Genomic DNA, 17964 nt, shown 5'->3' with positions numbered 1-17964 from the left:
AGACCAGGAGTTTAAGACCATCCTGGACAACAAAGTGAGACCCTGTCTCTACAAAAAAAAAAATCAGCTGGGCATGGTGGCTCATGCCTGTCGTCCCAGCTCCTTGGGAGATGGAGGCGGAAGAATCATCTGAGCCCAGCTGGTCGAGGCTGCAGTGAGACAAGGTTGTGCCTCTACACTCCAGCCTGGGCAGCAGAGCAAGACCCTTTCTCTCAAAAAATAAAAATAGGCTGGGCACAGTGACTCACGCCTGTAATCCCTGTCTCTACAAAAAAAAAAAAAATGCGGGGCACAGTGTAGTCCCAGCTACTCAGGGAGCTGAGGCAGGAGAATCACTTGAGCCCAGGAGGTCGAGGCTACAGTGAGCTGTGATGGTGCAACTGTGCTCGAGCCTAGGTAACAGAGCGAGACCCTGTCTCAAAAAGTAAATAATTTTTTTAAATGTTTTAAAAATGAAAAATTAAGTTATAAAATTTTATAACTTAATTTATAACCAAGTTCTTCCAGAGTTTTTAGGGTATTCTCATTGGGAAATGCCTTTAACAACCTCCAAAGAATCTAGCAGGGAGCAATTTGTGGCAGGTAGACTGGAGAGTCTACAGATGAGATGGGTCTGACCCCTTGTGGGATGAAAGCCAAACCTTTCCCATCATCTGTATTTTGGCACTCCTCTTCCTGTAAAAAACCATGAGAATTAACTTGAGAGGTATTTTAGTCACTTGCTTGTTCCCCCAAAGCCATGAGTTTCTTGGGCAGGTTGAGGAGACTCGTGTTGCTTTCACTGCACCATCAGTGCACTGTCTTTCTGTGATGCCTTATTCTTCACAAAGCGTCCCTCAACACACTCTTCACACCAGCCTGGTGCTGCGGGGGCTCATTAAAAATAGTCAGGGCCGCCAGGCGCGGTGGCTCCCAGCAGTTTGGGAGGCCAAGGAGGGTGGATCATGAGGTCAGGAGTTCGAGACCAGTCTGGCCAACATAGTGAAACCCCGTCTGTACTAAAAATACAAAAAATTAGCCAGGTGTGGTGGTGTGCTCCTGTAATCCCAGCTACTCGGGAAGCTGAGGTAGGAGAATCGCATGAACCCAGGAGGCGGAGGTTGCAGTGAGCTGAGATAGTGCCACTGCACTCTAGCCTGGGCAACAGAATGAGACTCCGTCTCAAAAAAAAAAAAAAAAAAAAAAAAAAATAGGGCCGGGCACAGTGGCTCAGGCCTGCAATCCGGCACTTTGGGAGGCCAAGGCAGGCGGATCACGAGGTCAAGAGATTGAGACCATCCTGGCCAACATGGTGAAATCTGTCTCTACCAAAAATAAAAAAATTAGCTGGGCATGGTGGCACGCACCTGGAGTCCCAGCTACTCGGGAGGCTGAGGCAGGAAGATCACTTGAACCCAGGAGGCGAAGGTTGCAGTGAGCCAAGATTGTGCCACTGCACTCCAGCCTGGGCAACAGAGCAAGACTCTGTCTCAAAAAAGAAAAAAAAAATAGTCTGCCTGTGTTCTCAGCTGCTCAACGGTATACTCTCTTTATGGTACGCTAACCCTGCTTTTCTGTGGGCGCCAGCATCCAGAGATATGCTGTCATCCCTTTATCGACCAACTCGGGCCTCATTGGCTGGGTCCCCCACTGTGACACACTGCACGCCCTCATCCGGGACTACAGGGAGAAGAAGAAGATCCTTCTCAACATCGAGCATCGCATCATGTTGCGGGTATGTGATGCGGCCACGAGAGCCAGTACCTCTTCCGTGGCAGGGAATCTCTGTAGCACTGCTCTTCTCATTCCTCTCTGTATGTCTGTCACTGAAAAATCTCTTTGAGAGAATCAGCTTTGAAGAAGGTTTAATAAAGTGAGTCCTAAAGCAGATAACCTTGTAAGAAACTGAAGGACCCTTAAGCTGAGAAATTGTTTTCACCATCCTAGGGAAGACTAGACAGATAAATATTCGGCACCATATATTTACTAATGTATACAAAGCACTGGCCATATGGAGAAATAATGTTTAGTAGATGTGTAAGTAATAAGAAAGAGAATTGCTTGTTTTCCAAAACTTTCAAACTTCTGGTACTCTCATCTGCACAGAAGGCCTATAACTGAGGTGAGGTCTTGTGTTTTTCCCTTATGCCTTGGGGTTCCAGTGGTCATCAGGTCAGAATGGTCACTTCATTTCTCCTTTTGCCATGTTCTTATTTCCCTTCTCTTTTGGCTATGATGGGGAAATTAGAACTCAGCTCTGCCTGGACCCCAAGCCTTGTTTCTTCCTGGACTCAAACTACGTGTCTTAGGCTGCTCTCTTACTGAACAGTTGTGTCCTGATGCAGATGGCTCCGGACTATGACCACTTGACTCTGATGCAGAAGGTGGAGGTGTTTGAGCATGCCGTCAATAATACAGCTGGGGACGACCTGGCCAAGCTGCTGTGGCTGAAAAGCCCCAGCTCTGAGGTAGGCCACCGGGCTCTGCAGACCTGCGCTCTCCTGGAACCCCCACTCGCAATAGGATGGCCCTCCCGTCTGTTCATGCGCACACAGCGGCTCTTCTTTGCTGTGATTGGCTGTAGAGCATGTCCAGACTTTTCTAACAAAAATGAAATGGGTGAGCAAGACAAGTTCACAGAGTTAGAATGAGTAGTTTAATATTTCTCCAGAACTCTTTATATATAAAGAATTAAAGATAGTTGTCTTTTTTATATATGTTACACATTTCCTATTAGTTTTTAAATTTTGCTAATGGTGTGTTATTTGGTTTGGAGTTTTTGTTTGGTTTGGTTTGGTTTTTGATACACAGTCAGCCCTCCATATCTGTTGCTTCTGCATCCGTAGATTCAGCCAACCATGGATAGAATATTTTTAAAATATATATATAACAATAAGAAATGTAAATTTTTAAAAATATAGTAGAATGACTATTTACATTGTATAGCATTCACATTGTATTAGGTATTATATGTTCTCAAGATGATTTGAAATATAAGGGAGGTTGGCCGGGTGCGGTGGCTCACACTTGTAATCCCAGCACTTTGGGAGGCCAAGGTGGGTGGATCACGAGGTCAGGAGATCGAGACCACGGTGAAACCCCGTCTCTACTAAAAATACAAAAAAAATTAGCCGGGCGTGGTGGCGGGCACCTGTAGTCCCAGCTACTCGGAGAGGCTGAGGCAGGAGAATGGCGTGAACCCAGGAGGCGGAGCTTGCAATGAGCCGAGATCGCGCCACTGCACTCCATTCTAGGCGACAGAGCAAGACTCCGTCTCAAAAAAAAAAAAAAAAAAAAAAAAAAAAATAAGGGAGGTTGTGCATAGGTTACATACAATACTATGCCATTTTATTAAAAAGTTGTTTTTGGCTGGGTACAGTGGCTCACACTTGTAATCCCAGCACTTTGGGAGGCCAAGGCAGGAGGATCACTTGAGCCCAGGAGTTCAATACCAGCCTGGGCAACATAGTGAGACTCCATCTCTTTTGTTTTTTCTTTTTTTCTACCCAGGCTGGAGTGCAGTGGGAAGATCTCAGCTCACTGCAATGTCTGCCCCCTGGGTTCAAGCGATTCTCCTGCCTCAGCCTCCCAAGTAGCTGGGATTACAGGCACGTACCACCATGTGGGTTAATTTTTGTATTCTTAGTAGAGACAGGGTTTCACCATGTTGTCCAGGCTAGTCTCAAACTCCTGACCTCAAGTGATCCACCCACCTTGGCCTCCCAAAGTGCTAGGATTACAGGTATGAGCCACCACACCTGGCCTGTGAGACCCCATTTCTAGAAAAAAATTAGCCAGACATGTTGGTACACACCTGTAAGCCCAGCTACTCGGAAGGATCATTTGAGCCCAGGACAGTGAGGCTGCAGTGAGCCATATCATGCCACTGCACTCCATCCTGGGTGACAGAGCGAGACCCTATCTCAAAAAAAAAATAAAATAAAATAAAATATATATATGTATATATATATATATATATATATTTTTTTTTTTTTGAGACAAAGTCTCACTGTGTCACTCAGCCTGGTCTTGAACTCCTGGGCTTAAGCGATCCTCCTGCCTTGGCCTCCTAAAGTTCTGGGATTAGAGGCATGAGCCACCATGCCTAGCCTACACCATTTTATATAAGGCACTTGAATATTGTAGATTTTGGTATCCAATGGGGGCCCTAGACCCAATCCTTTATGGATACTTAGAGACGACTGTACAGGCATTTTTAAAAGTTAGAAGTTACCAAATTTTTCATCCTTTTCTTTAAAGTTTCTTCCTTTGGTTTGTTTTTGTGTTTCGTTTGTTTGTTTGTTTGTGTGTTTTTTTTGTTCTTTGTTTTTTTTTGAGACAAGGTCTTGCTCTGTTACCCAGGCTGGAGTACAGTGGCATGATCTCGGCTCACTACATACTCCGTCTGCCAGGTTGAAGTGATTCTGCTGCCTCAGCCTCCAAAGTAGCTGGAATTACAGGCGCATGCCACCATGCCCGGCTTTTTTTTTTTTTTTTTTTTGAGAGGGAATCTCGCTCTGTCACCCAGGCTGGAGTGCAGTGGCGCGATCTCGGCTCACTGCAAGCTCCGCCTCCCGGGTTCACGCCATTCTCCTGCCTCAGCCTCCCGAGTAGTTGGGACTACAGGCGCCCGCCACCATGCCTGGCTAATTTTTTTTTTTTTGTATTTTTAATAGAGATGGGGTTTCACCGTGTTAGCCAGGATGGTCTCGATCTCCTGACCTCGTGATCTGCCCGCCTCAGCCTCCTAAAGTGCTGGAATTACAGGCGTGAGCCACCACGCCCGGCCACTCTTTTGTATTTTTAGTAGAGACAGGGTTTCACTGTGTTGGCCAGGCTGGTCTCGAACTCCTAGCTTCAAGTGATCCACCCTTCTCAGCCTCCCAAAGTGCTGGGATTACAGGCATGAGCCATGGCGCCTGGCCTCTTCCTTTGGTTTTATATTTAGAAAGGCCCTCTCCACCTTGAGGTTATTTTTTTACCTATATTTTCTTATACTAGTTACAGGGTTTTTTTTACATTTAAGTCTTAACCCAAGCCAGACACTGTGGTACACACCTGTAGTCTCAGCTACTTGGGAGGCTGAGGCAGGAGGATTGCTTGAGCCCAGGAGTTCAAGGCTGTAGCACATTAAGACGACACCTATGGGCGGGGTGCAGTGGCTCACGTCTATAATCCCAACACTTTGGGAGGCCAAGGCAGGTGGAATGCTTGAAGCTCAGGCGTTTGAGACCAGCCTGGGCAGCATTGCAAAACCCCATCTCTACAAAAAATAAAAAATTAGCCAGGTATGATGGCGCTTGCTCATTGTTCCAGCTACTTAGGAGGCTGTGGCGGGAGGATCACTTGAGCCCGGGAGGCAGGGGTTGCAGTTAGCTGAGATTGTGCCACTGCACAATCTGTAACTCAGCCTGAGTGACAGAGCCAGACCCTGTCTCAACAAAAAAAAAAAAAAAAAAAGAAAAAAAGAAAAAGACCACACTTATGAAAAGCCATTACACTCCAGCCTGGGTAATATAGTGAGACCCTGTCTCTTAAAAAAGAAACAAGGCCAGGCACGGTGGTTCACACCTGTAATCCCAGCACTTTAGGAGGCCGAGCCAGGCGGATCACGAGGTCAGGAGTTCGAGACCAGCCTGATCAACGTGATGAAAACCTGTCTCTACTAAAAATACAAAAATTAGCTGGGCATGGTGGCACATGCCTGTTATCCTAGCTACTCAGGAGGCTGAGGCAGGAGAATCACTTGAACCAGGGAGGTGGTGGTTACAGTGAGCCAAGATTGTACCATTGCACTCCAGCCTGGGCAATAGAGCAAGACTCTGTCCAAAAAAAAAAAAATATCTTAACTAAGTTTGGAATTTAAGGTGTAACTTTATTTTTTTAAAGATGACTAGCCATGACCACACTGTTGGCCAAATAATTCATCCTTTCCCTGCTATTTAGAAGATTTTGTTTTTATTGAACACTGAATTTTTTTTTATTTTATTTTTTGAGACAGAGTTTCGCTCTTGTTACCCAGGCTGGAGTGCAGTGGCACGATTTTGGCTCACTGCAACCTCCACCTCCTGGGTTCAGTGATTCTCCTGCCTCAGCCTCCTGAGTAGCTGGGATTACGGGCATGCACCACTACACCCGGCTAATTTTTGTATTTGTAGTAGAAACGGGATTTCACCATGTTGGTCAGGCTGGTCTCAAACTCCTGATCTCAGGTGATCCACCCACCTCGGCCTCCCAAAGTGCTGGGATTACAGGCATGAGCCACTGTACCCAGCCTGAACACTAAATTCTACGTGTCCTTGGATTTCTTTCTAGGGCTCCTCTTCTGTTTCATTGCTCTTTCGGCCTGTTTCTCAAGTTCCATGGTGTTACTACAAGTCCCTTCTCAGGGGCTATCATCATCTATTTTTTTTCTTGAGGCTGTTAACATCTTTATACTCATAAAGGGATATCCTTAAACTGATATTTTTCATTTACTCAGATCTTTAAGTCTAACATTTCTAATTAAGTTTAATTCAAGGCATAGTTCATTGTTAGAATTGTGAATGAGGTCTTTATAATGTTATACATTCTAACCAGTTATTGATGGACTGTAAGAAAACAACTGATTAGGCCAGGCACAGTGGCTCAGGCCTGTAATCCCAGCATTTTGGGAGGCCGAGGCAAGCGGATCACTTGAGGTTAGGAGCTCAAGACCAGTCTGTCCAACAAAGTGAAACCCCGTCTCTACTAAAACTACAAAAATAAGCTGGGAGTGGTGGCGAATGCCTGTAATCTCAGCTACTCAGGAGGCTGAGGCATGAGAACCGCTTGAACCCGGGAGGTGGAGGTTGCATAAGCCAAGATAGCACCACTGCCTTCCAGCCTGGGTGACAGAGCGAGACTGGGTCTCAAAAAAACAAACCAAAGACAGCTTATTAGAGTATAATTATGTTGAAATTAAAGTTTCCAGAACCTTAGTTCACATGCACTCCTGTGTTCTAGGTGTGGTTTGACCGAAGAACCAATTATACCCGTTCTTTAGCGGTCATGTCAATGGTTGGGTATATTTTAGGCCTGGGAGATAGGTGAGTAATTTAATTTGGTTTTTTTAGTCTTCTTTCTCCATTGTAGTTTTCCTGAATGGTTTCATTTGGTTTTCCAATTAAATATATGGCTCTTTGGTAAATAAATATTGGTGTTGTATATGTAAGGTCTCTTTTACAACATTAGCCTTAGTTCCCTATTGATTGTGATGCCATCAGAAGACTACATCAAACTAAAGAAAAAGAAAAATAGTTCAAGCTGGGTGCAGTGGCTCATGCCTGTCATCCTGGGAGGCCAGGGTGAGAGGATCACTTGAGCCCAGGGGTTTGAGACCAACTTGGGCAATAGCAAGACCCCATCTCAATAAAGCCCCACATAGTTCAAGGATACTACTTTATCCTTAGTTTGGCTTAATGTATTAAAAGCTGTATTACAGGGCAGACTCAGTGGCTCATGCCTATAATTCCAGCACTTTGGGAGGCTGAGATGGGAGGATCACTTGAGCCTAGGAATTTGAGACCAGCCTGGGCAGCATAGCAACATCCCATCTCTACAACAAATAATTAGCCAAGCATGGTGGCATGCACCTGTAGTCCCAGCTCTTTGGGAGGCTGAGGTAGAAGGATCACTTAAGCCCAGAAGGTCAAGGCTGTAGTGAGCCGTGATTGCACTACTGCATTCCAGCCTGGTCAACAGAGTAAGATTCTGTCTCAAAGAAAAAAAAAATACTAAATCATATTGGTTTTATTGATTCAATAAACATTTGTCAGTCAGTCACCACTGTGCTAAGATAAATCATTTTATTTCTGTAATTGAAACCAACCAAAGTAGATCCTTCTGATATTTTTGCATAAGTTTTGTCGAAATGTACTGACTGAAAATGTAATTTAGGAATGTTCAGAAATGGACTCACAAGAATGTAAAAAAGACTGGTTCTCTGATGTCTACTGTTTTTCTCCTGGAATCATGTCTCATGCAACTATTTGAGAGTAAAAATAATTTTACCCCTCAAAAATAGTAGATTTTTGTTTTTAAAAGTCTAGCAGAGTATCTGTTGATAAAAGCCAGGTGGTTGCCAGGATTGGTTCAGGGACTTAAGGAGACGAGACCCTGTTACGGCTGCTCAGTAAAAATGACAGAGCCTTGTCACCAGAAGGTGCCAGTGCTGCCAGAAACGACTTATTAGGTCACCAAAGACCTCAGAAAAGCACAGTATCTCAGTACAGTGGGACAACCTGTGATTCACACATAAGCCTGCATTTCAGCAGGAGTTGGCAAACTGTTTCTGTAAAGGACCAGTTAGTAGGTCGTTTTAGGCTTTGTGGGCCCTTTGGTCTCTGTCACAACTACTCAGCTCTGCTGTCGTAGCACGGAAGCAGCCTGGAACAGTACTTAAACAAGGGAGCGTGCTGTGTGTTCCAGTAAAACTGGACTTGCAGAAGTGGAGGTGGAGGGGCTGGATTGGCTGAGGGCTATCGTTTACCAACTCCTAGCTTACAGTATCACGTACTTACTGATTTTTTCATCCGTGATCTCTGTTGATCCCTCCCTGATCTGTCTTCTGTTTCTCAAAGACACCCATCCAACCTGATGCTGGACCGTCTGAGTGGGAAGATCCTGCACATTGACTTTGGGGACTGCTTTGAGGTGAACACATGTTCTAGAACCCCAACCTCATCTTCCCGGTGATCACTTTTCCCCCTCCTCTGACACTTTAGGCAGACTTAAGCCCAAACTGCCTTACTCTTAACCCCTGCTGGCCCTACCAAGGCTGTAGTTAAGTCAGTCTAAGAAACGAAATCTAGGCTCTTAGTTGGACTGTAACCTCCTTGGAGCAAGGGCTGCTGTTCACATGCCCTCTGAGTGGAGGAGGCCCCTACCCTCCATACCACCTGTTGCCCAAGGGCCTGGACACGATGCACATTTGTCTTTTTTCCTTTTTGTTTTCTCTCCTTTTCTGTTGTTTGTTTCTTGTTTTTTAAGTTGTCTTTCAAATCCCTGTGACAAGTCCTCTCACTAAACCCAAGCTGCTTCGTTTCTCTGCTGTAATTAAAATCAGTGCAGGTGATGCAGAGGAAAGCCACCTGCTCCACCTGGCTCCAGGTAAAGAAAATAAACCTTGATTTGGCTTTTCCCATTTATTATTCTGTAGGTTGCTATGACCCGAGAGAAGTTTCCAGAGAAGATTCCATTTAGACTAACAAGAATGTTGACCAATGCTATGGAGGTGAGTGGATATTGGGAACGAGCTGCTTCGAAATGAGATAGGACAGTTACAGCCTTCTCTGAGAACACACTTGTTAGAGCCCATCAGTTCCCCAAAGTGCCTTTGTGATTTTTGTAGCAGTTTTCTGTTATTTCCTATTGTGTTAGAAATGACCTCTCTATGAAAGGCTTACCACTTCACTTCTGACCTGGTTTCCTGTGGATCACAGTCCTGCCCTGATTACTTCTCCTAAGACATTCTCACCCTGATACGTCAACATGGCCTGTGTCTACTAAGTGAGGGTAACAGACCCCCTCAGCTTGCTTTGGGTGTAGAGTTAGTAACACCTGTGGTGAGTGGCTCTGTCCCATTTCTAGGTTACAGGCCTGGATGGCAACTACAGAATCACATGCCACACAGTGATGGAGGTGCTGCGAGAGCACAAGGACAGTGTCATGGCCGTGCTGGAAGCCTTTGTCTATGACCCCTTGCTGAACTGGAGGCTGATGGACAGTGAGTATCATCAAGTGCCTGGGAGCTGAGCTCGGTGGCTCATGCCTGTAATCCTAACATTTTGGGAGGCCAAGGCAGAGGAGTTGCTTGAGGCCAGGAGTTCGAGACCAGCCTGGGCAACATAGTAAGACCCCTCTGCAAAAACTGAAAAAATTAGGCATGTATTAGTCTGTTCTCACGCTGTTATAAAGAACTGCCTGAGACTGGGTAATTTATAAAGAAAAGAGGTTTAATTGACTCACAGTTCTGCTTGGCTGGGGAGAACTCAGGAAACTTACAATCATGGTGGGAGGGGAAGCAAACACATCCTTCTTCACTTGGGGGCAGAAGAGAGAAGTACAGAGTGAAGGAGAGAAAAGCCCCTTATAAAACCACCAGATCTCATGAGAACTCAGTCACTATCACGAGAACAGCATGGAGGAACCATCCCCATGATCTAATCACCTCCCATGAGGTCCCTCCCACAACACATGGGGATTACAATTCAGATTGCAGTTCAAGATGAGATTTTGGGTGGGGACACAGCCAAACCATATTAAGGTGGGTATAGTGGCACATGCCGGTGGTCCTACGTGCTCAGGAGGCAGAGGCAGGAGGATCACCTGAGCCTGGGAGGTTGAGGCACAGTGAGCTATGATCATGCCACTGCTGCACTCTAGCCTGGGTGACAGAGTGAGACCTTGTCTCAAAAAAATAAAAAAATAAAAAATTTAATTTTAAAACTAAAAGAAAATAAGTAAAAAATAAAATCAAGTGTGTGGAAGCTGGGGTTGGCAGGCTCCCAAGTTAGCAATATCCAGCATATAACATTTTATAAACCTATGCCCCTTCAAGCCTGCAGCCTGGGATACATTGCTGAGCTATTGCATTACATTTGCACAGAGTAACTCTGACACCTGGAAAAGAACTTCAAGTATTTTTATTAACTAAAACAGAAAATGCCATTATCAATTTAGATACTAAAATATTCTTCAGTATTAACCAAGTATCCTAGTGATTTTTCTCTGGGCTTTATATAGAGTAGTAAGCTGAAATTTTAATAAGAAACACAAACAGTTATGATTTGGGACAGCAGTATCTTCATCTACCCTTTGTTCTGCCACCTTAGGGGATGTTCACCAAAAGAGCTTCTAATCCATTGAAATTAAATCATACTTTGACCTTATATTATCTGTATTACATTGTCTAAGTCCAAATCAACAGTATAGAGTGTCCCCCTGGGTTTCACATCCCGTGCTAACACCCACCCACTTATTCCCGAGTAATATGTCTGTCATCTCTTTTTTGGGGGCTATAGCTTTACGAACAATTATATTTTTATGACTGGAAGAAAACCAAGTCTCTTTCAAGTCAAAATTTGAAGCATGTTTCAATACTCTTTATTTCTCTCCCTAGCAAATACCAAAGGCAACAAGCGATCCCGAACAAGGACGGATTCCTACTCTGCTGGCCAGTCAGTCGGTAGGTGCATCCATGGGAGGTCGCAAAGGCTTTCCCCGTTGTGCAGAGTGTTTGTAGAGTGGGGTGGGCTTCAGTCAGTGGGTGCCTCCCGCAGGACATTACGGAGGCTCTCCCCCTTGTCCAGAGTGTTTCTAGAATGGGGTGGGCTTTGTTATTGACAGAGTAGGAGGCATAACTTAAAGTGGTAATGGCTACTGAATATGAAGGAAGTAAACCTAGTTTTCTTGTGGTTCTTGACAGTGATAGTTTTGCAAAGGTGTATTACTGCCAGCTTATCACCTGATAAGCATTTAATCGAACTTCAAATACTTGGTCTAGAAATATTTACTGAGCACCAAGCAGCTGATATGTTTTTTATTTACTGTTTCACACATGGAGTGGGTACCTGAAGCTCTGAGATTTTTATCAAACTATCTGATTTTAATCTATCTGTAAAAACACAGTTTAAAGTATGTCTGAATATCAGCTCACTAATGGTGTCTGGGTTGGAATAATTATTAACAATATTGCCTTGGTCTTCAAGCATTGATAATAGCTCAGAAATGGGAAGATGGAAGCAGCAGAAATTTATTTGTGTTGCTGGGAGGAGCCCTGGAACTACATGGAACAGTGTTTCTAGGAGCGCGACTCACAGAGCAGGGGTCTAGGAAGACGTGTCCCTCTGAGAGCCAGAGTCCTTTTTGTGTGTGGAAACCTCTCAGGAGTGTTAGAGTCAAGCTGTTTAACTTTTATTTTATTTGTGTTAGTTTCCAGCACACACAGCATTGAAGTTACTGGTTGGGGGGGGGTGGGGTTTGTTTGTTTGTTTGTTTTTGAGTAAAACTGTTTAACTTTGTTTAGCCCTCCCCTCTTCCCCACACTCCCCATCCCGCCCCTTTTTTCCTTCGTGACATTTAGCAACACCCTACATAGTTCACACTTTGGGAATTACTGTTGGGGTGTAAAAAAGCATATATTTTCTACAAATGTTTACAGAACACTTACAACTAGTTAATAAACTAAACCAAATAATGTCTAGGGGTGCAAAAAGAAAATGTGAGGTACAGTGGTCACCTGAAGAAGCACAGAACAGCATTACAGAATTGACCATAACCTGCGTGAAATAATCAGAGAGCAGTAGACTCTGCCGTGGAGCCTGTGGGTGCTTTGGTGTGGAGTAGGGCTATGGAGATTCAGAAAAGGGGACTTCACTGTGAACTGTAGCTGCGAAGAGAGCACTTGGGTTGGTGGCATCTAATCATCACTTCACCTGACAAAGGGTAATTTTTCTTTTTTCTTTTTTTTTTCTTGAGACGGAGTCTCACTCTGTCACCCAGGCCGGAGTATGGTGGCGCAGTCTCGGCTCACTGCAACTTCCGCCTCCCGAGTTCAAGCAATTCTCCTGCCTCAGTCTCCCAAGTAGCTGGGATTATAGGCATGTGCCACCATGCTCAGCTAATTTTTTTGAATTTTTAGTAGAGATGGGGTTTCACCATGTTGGCCAGGCTGGTTTCAAACTCCTGACCTCAAGTGATCTGCCCACCTCAGCCTCCTAAAGTGCTGGGATTACAGGCGTGAGCCACCCCACCCTGCCAAAGGGTAATTTATTCTTATTGGAGGGATGGAATCTGATGGGTAGAAAGGAAAAGGGTGTTTCAGGCAAGAAATTGGGATACTGGGTTATAATGTCATACATGGACACTGTGACAGGATTTGTGAATGCCTGAATCACCAGGCTCATAGGGACGCACAGTCTCTGGGGGAGCTTATACTGGTGGCTGGTCTCAAATGAAGTGTGCTGAGACTTACTGGCTTCATTCTCAGGGCCCACCTCCCTAACACATTCTCAAGTGGCTACTATATGCTGTCTGTAGCGTACAGAAGGGAACTAGGACAGCCAGTTCTGCTGGCACCAGATGGTGGTGGATTTGGTTGTTTAGCTTAAAAGTTAAATTCCAGCTGAGTGTTGTGGTGCCCACCTGTAAGCCCAGGAGGAGCGCTTGAGCCCACAAGTTTGAGACTAGCCTGGGTAACACAGCAAGACCCTGTCTCAAAAAAAAGAAGAACTTCCAATGGATGATTAATAGAAGTATAACTATCACCCGGGTGCAGTGGTTCATGCCTATAATCCCAGTACTTTGGGAGGCCCAGGCAGGCGGATCACCTGAGGTCAAGAGTTTGAGACCAGCTTGACCAACATGGAGAAACCCCATCTGTACTAAAAATACAAAATAAGCCGGGCATGGTAGCGCATGCCTGTAATCCCAGCTACTCGGGAGGCAAGAGAATCGCTTGAACCTGGGAGGCAGAGGTTGCAGTGAGCCGATATCGCACCATTGCACTCCAGCCTGGGCAACAAGAGCGAAACTCCGTCTCAAAAAAAAAGAAGTATAATTATCACTACCTTCATTCAGAAGGTCTGTGATGTACAAAGACAGCATTCAAAAAACTTTGTAATTCTGATTTCAGACTCTTCTCTGCTAAAAGTCATAATCAGTGGAGGGTGAACCTAACACCTGAGGACTTTTTCTACCCAGAGCTGATATGAAAATTCCTCCAAGGAATAACATTTCAACCTCGTGTGTGACACATTCCAAAGTTAATTTTCTTTATCAGTTTTTGTCCAAACACATTTTGTCACAAGGCTTTTGACCTGTTCTTATTCCTATGAGTTTATTTTGTTAATGCAATTTGCCTGAAAATCCACGTTTCAATTCTGATAAGCACCAAATTTTTTCAGTAATTATTAACTCACATTTGAAAATGGCTTTACAGATTTAAAAAAAATTTTTTTTTTTTTCCTGCAAATGGAGTCTCAGGCTGGTCTTGAACTCAGCTACTCAAGTGATCCTTCCACCTCAGCCTCTTGAGTAGCTGAGATTACAGCTGTGTCCAGCTTAAAACTTTGAAATACATAAAGAGTAACATAAAACTTACCTTCTCTTTTCCCCTTTAGGGTAGATAGGGCAGGCGTTAAAGGAATAGAGTGCATAGAGAATTAGATGCTAACACCAACAGTAGCTTTTTGGTGTTTGAATTTTCTGTTAATTGATTTCTTTTCCCATAGAAATTTTGGACGGTGTGGAACTTGGAGAGCCAGCCCATAAGAAAACGGGGACCACAGTGCCAGAATCTATTCATTCTTTCAGTAAGTTCAGCCTCTGAGGAACTGCACCAATGACTAGCTCATTAAGAAAATAGCAGCTGTGTTATACCCTGAGAGGGGTCAACAAGATGAAGCAACAAAACTGCCTTTGAGCAGAAAAGGTTCCATGAATTTCTCATTATATTCTGAAGACAAAGATGGACGTAGAGGAAGGATTCCTTAACACTTACAAAAGTGAATATTTGAGAAAAACAGGGCACCCATTGAACCTGTTGTATTGCTCTCTTCTTACTGTTATTTCTACTTTTGTGTATTCCAGTTGGAGACGGTTTGGTGAAACCAGAGGCCCTAAATAAGAAAGCTATCCAGATTATTAACAGGGTTCGAGATAAGCTCACTGGTGAGTGTGTCATGTGTTTACTTAAAAGGGACATAAAATCTGAGCACACTTTACTCTCTCTGAGTGGTGGTCAGCCCCATGTCCAGTGGTGCTAGTGACGTGCCTTGGCACCATGCAGCTGACAAAGAGTGTCTTTGAGGTCATCAGTTAAACATTGTCTCTGATTCTTCTTTCTGATGACTGATAACAGTACTTAATGTTAGTTTAATCTCATCTAACTCAGGAGGTGAATAAATTTCTTTTGGGTCCAAAATCAGCCAAATTCAGAGAAGTGTTTTTTAATCATGTTTTTTTTGTTTGTTTGTTTGTTTGAGACAGTTTTGCTCTTATTGCCCAGTCTGGAGTCCAATGGCCCCATCTTGGCTCACTGCAACCTCTGCCTCCCAGGTTCAAGCACCTGCCTCAGCCTCCCGAGTAGCTGGGATTACAGGTGCCCGCCGCCACGTCCAGCTAATTTTTTGTGTTTTTAGTAGAGATAGGGTTTCACCATGTTGGGCAGGCTGGTCTCAAACTCCTGACCTCAAGTAATCCACCCACCTCAGCCTCCCAAAGTGCTGGGATTACAGGCATGACCCACCACAACCGGCCGAATTTTTCTTTTTTTCTTTTTTTTTTTTTTTGAGACAGGGTCTTGCTCTGTCACCCAGGCTGGAGTGTAGTGGTGCGAGCTTGGCCCACTGCAACCTCCACCTTCCAGGTTCAAGCGATTCTCCTGCCTCAGACTCCCAAGTAGCTGGGACTACAGGCATGTGCCACCACACTCGGCTAATTTTGTATTTTTAGTAGAGACAGGGTTTCACCATGTTGGCCAGGCTGGTCTTGAACTCCTGACCTCAGGTGATCCGCCTGCCTCAGCCTCCCAAAGTGCTGGGATTACAGGCGTGAGCCACCGCACCTGGCCGAATTTTTCAAATCCAACTATGATGGTATCCTTCTTCTTCACGTCTGAGGATAAGCTGTTGGCATAGACAGTTAAGCCAACAGGGAACAAGAAGTGCATCGATTGCTAGGAAGAGAGTGAAATGTTTTTGTTCCTCCTGTGCTAGGTCGGGACTTCTCTCATGATGACACTTTGGATGTTCCAACGCAAGTTGAGCTGCTCATCAAACAAGCGACATCCCATGAAAACCTCTGCCAGTGCTATATTGGCTGGTGAGTGGGGCTCTCAAAGTGACTTTGTTAAAATAAGCAATCAGGTCCCAAGCCTAGGTCCCAAAGCCAGGGTAGCAAAAAGATTTGGTGAGGTATCTGTAAAGGGCAGTTAGAGCTCAGATCTCTTTAAAAGTTCATATTTACTGCATGTGCTCATTGTTATAAAAAAAGAAATTGAGAAATAGGGATGCATACTTGGAAGGCAAACACTAAAATTAAAATTACATTAAGATAAGTGGTTTAGGAGAATAGGCAAGGCTTGTTTGTTTGTGAGGGGTTCCTTTTGGGTTTTGCTGTCAGTCCACAGCAGAGATACAGGAAGGGCAAAGGAAAGAAAAAGCTAGAGCAGTGACAGAGAGAAGGAGATAAAAAGACAGATTTATGATCTGGGAGCCTAACCTCAAGGACCACTCTGGGGTGTGCTTTGATTAATTGCCTGAGGCATGCTTGAAGGCAGAAACTTGAGAGAGCAGGTGCTGGGGAAGTGTCCTTGCGGGACCTCGGTGGGCATTAGCCTTGACTGGAAATGATGAGTGTGTCCCATGCAATTAGCTGTGGGAGAGCTCAGGGAATACCCTGGGGTTGTCAGACCTTGGCCTTTTCATTTTCAAGTTATCTGTGTAAAGCTTTGAAGAAGCTCAAATTATTAAAATATTCCTTTTCTTTCTGTCTTCTTAGGTGCCCTTTCTGGTAACTAGAGGCCCAGATGTGCCCGTCATGTTTTTTCTGAGGCTTTTGTACTTTAGTAAATGCTTCCACTAAACTGAAACCATGGTGAGAAAGTTTCACTTTGTTAAATATTTTGAAATGTAAATGAAAAGAACTACTGTATATTAAAAGTTGGTTGGAACCAACTTTCTAGCTGCTGTTGAAGAATATATTGTCAGAAACACAAGGCTTGATTTGGTTCCCAGGACAGTGAAACACAGTAATACCACGTAAATCAAGCCATTCATTTTGGGGAACAGAAGATCCATAACTTTAGAAATACGGGTTTTGACTTAACTCACAAGAGAACTCATCATAAGTACTTGCTGATGGAAGAATGACCTAGTTGCTCCTCTCAACATGGGTACAGCAAACTCAGCACAGCCAAGAAGCCTCAGGTCGTGGAGAACATGGATTAGGATCCCAGACTATAAAGACACAGAAGATGCTGACCTCATCCCTGCCACCTATCCCAAGACCTCACTGGTCTGTGGACAGCAGCAGAAATGTTTGCAAGATAGGCCAAAATGAGTACAAAAGGCCTGTCTTCCATCAGACCCAGTGATGCTGCGACTCACACACTTCAATTCAAGACCTGACCGCTAGTAGGGAGGTTTATTCAGATCGCTGGCGGCCTCGGCTGAGCAGATGCACAGAGGGGATCACTGCGCAGTGGGACCACCCTCACTGGCCTTCCGCAGCAGGGTTCTTGGATGTTTTCAGTGGTCAAAATACTCTGTTTAGAGCAAGGGCTCAGAAAACAGAAATACTGTCATGGAGGTGCTGAACACAGGGAAGGTCTGGTACACATTGGGAATTATGAGCAGAACAAATACTCAACTAAATGCACAAAGTATAAAGTGTAGCCATGTCTAGACACCATGTTGTATCGGAATAATTTTTGTGCCAATAAATGACATCAGAATTTTAAACATATGTATATGAGTAGCGTTTTAGTCATAATTTTGATCAGTTCAAAAAGGAAGCATTTACTCTCTTCAGCACTCAGCTTCTAGTAAACACTCTGTAGTAGGGATGACAGAGGACGTAAGGGTGTACGTGACATGGTCCCTTTCCTCAGACTGTTCCCAGGCCAGACAGGTGGAGACAGCATGCCATTGAAGTGAACAGAACTTCAGCCAAGTGCCAAGAAGAGGCGTGTGTGGGCCACAGGAGCGTGAATTCCACCAGGTGAGCCTGGAAAGCCCCATAGAAAGGGGGACATTTGGCATGGGTCTTAAAAAGGGGTGGGAGTCTGTCAGATGAACCAAGGGGGGACATTCTCAGCAGAAAAGGAAGTGTGAGGCACTGCTGTGAAAGCATGGTATCCACAGCAGTGGCAAGTATCACTTGGACCATATGAAATCGCAGGTACATGGACCATTTTTAATATACAAAACTGCTCGGCCGGGCACGGTGGCTCACGCTTGTAAT

The 17964-nt window shown here is 44.6% G+C and overlaps 1 protein-coding gene across 6 annotated transcripts in view; it reads left to right on the top strand.

The window, feature by feature from the left end:
- Positions 1 to 17466, top strand: part of MTOR (mechanistic target of rapamycin kinase) — a 155640-nt gene extending 138174 nt beyond the window's left edge. For 3 of the 6 annotated variants that reach the window (XM_058444305.1, XM_032758907.2, XM_058444306.1), the window contains 11 exons: positions 1567 to 1714; positions 2325 to 2447; positions 6964 to 7046; positions 8580 to 8652; positions 9158 to 9232; positions 9589 to 9724; positions 11120 to 11185; positions 14232 to 14312; positions 14590 to 14670; positions 15717 to 15822; positions 16501 to 16881. In XM_058444305.1, coding sequence (XP_058300288.1) covers positions 1567 to 1714; positions 2325 to 2447; positions 6964 to 7046; positions 8580 to 8652; positions 9158 to 9232; positions 9589 to 9724; positions 11120 to 11185; positions 14232 to 14312; positions 14590 to 14670; positions 15717 to 15822; positions 16501 to 16516 — 988 coding nt within the window. In that variant the 3' untranslated portion in view covers positions 16517 to 16881. Of the gene's footprint in view, positions 1 to 1566; positions 1715 to 2324; positions 2448 to 6963; positions 7047 to 8579; positions 8653 to 9157; positions 9233 to 9588; positions 9725 to 11119; positions 11186 to 14231; positions 14313 to 14589; positions 14671 to 15716; positions 15823 to 16500 lie in introns of those variants that run through there. The other 3 variants (XM_032758905.1, XM_032758906.2, XR_009214909.1) reach the window with 2 other exon arrangements.
- The last annotated feature ends 498 nt before the right edge of the window (positions 17467 to 17964 follow it).

This window comes from Hylobates moloch, unplaced genomic scaffold (assembly GCF_009828535.3).
Source record: "Hylobates moloch isolate HMO894 unplaced genomic scaffold, HMol_V3 SCAFFOLD_9, whole genome shotgun sequence".
Taxonomy (NCBI): domain Eukaryota; kingdom Metazoa; phylum Chordata; class Mammalia; order Primates; family Hylobatidae; genus Hylobates; species Hylobates moloch.
The sequence above is the reverse complement of the archived record's forward strand: the minus strand, read 5'-3'. Positions and strand labels throughout refer to the sequence as shown.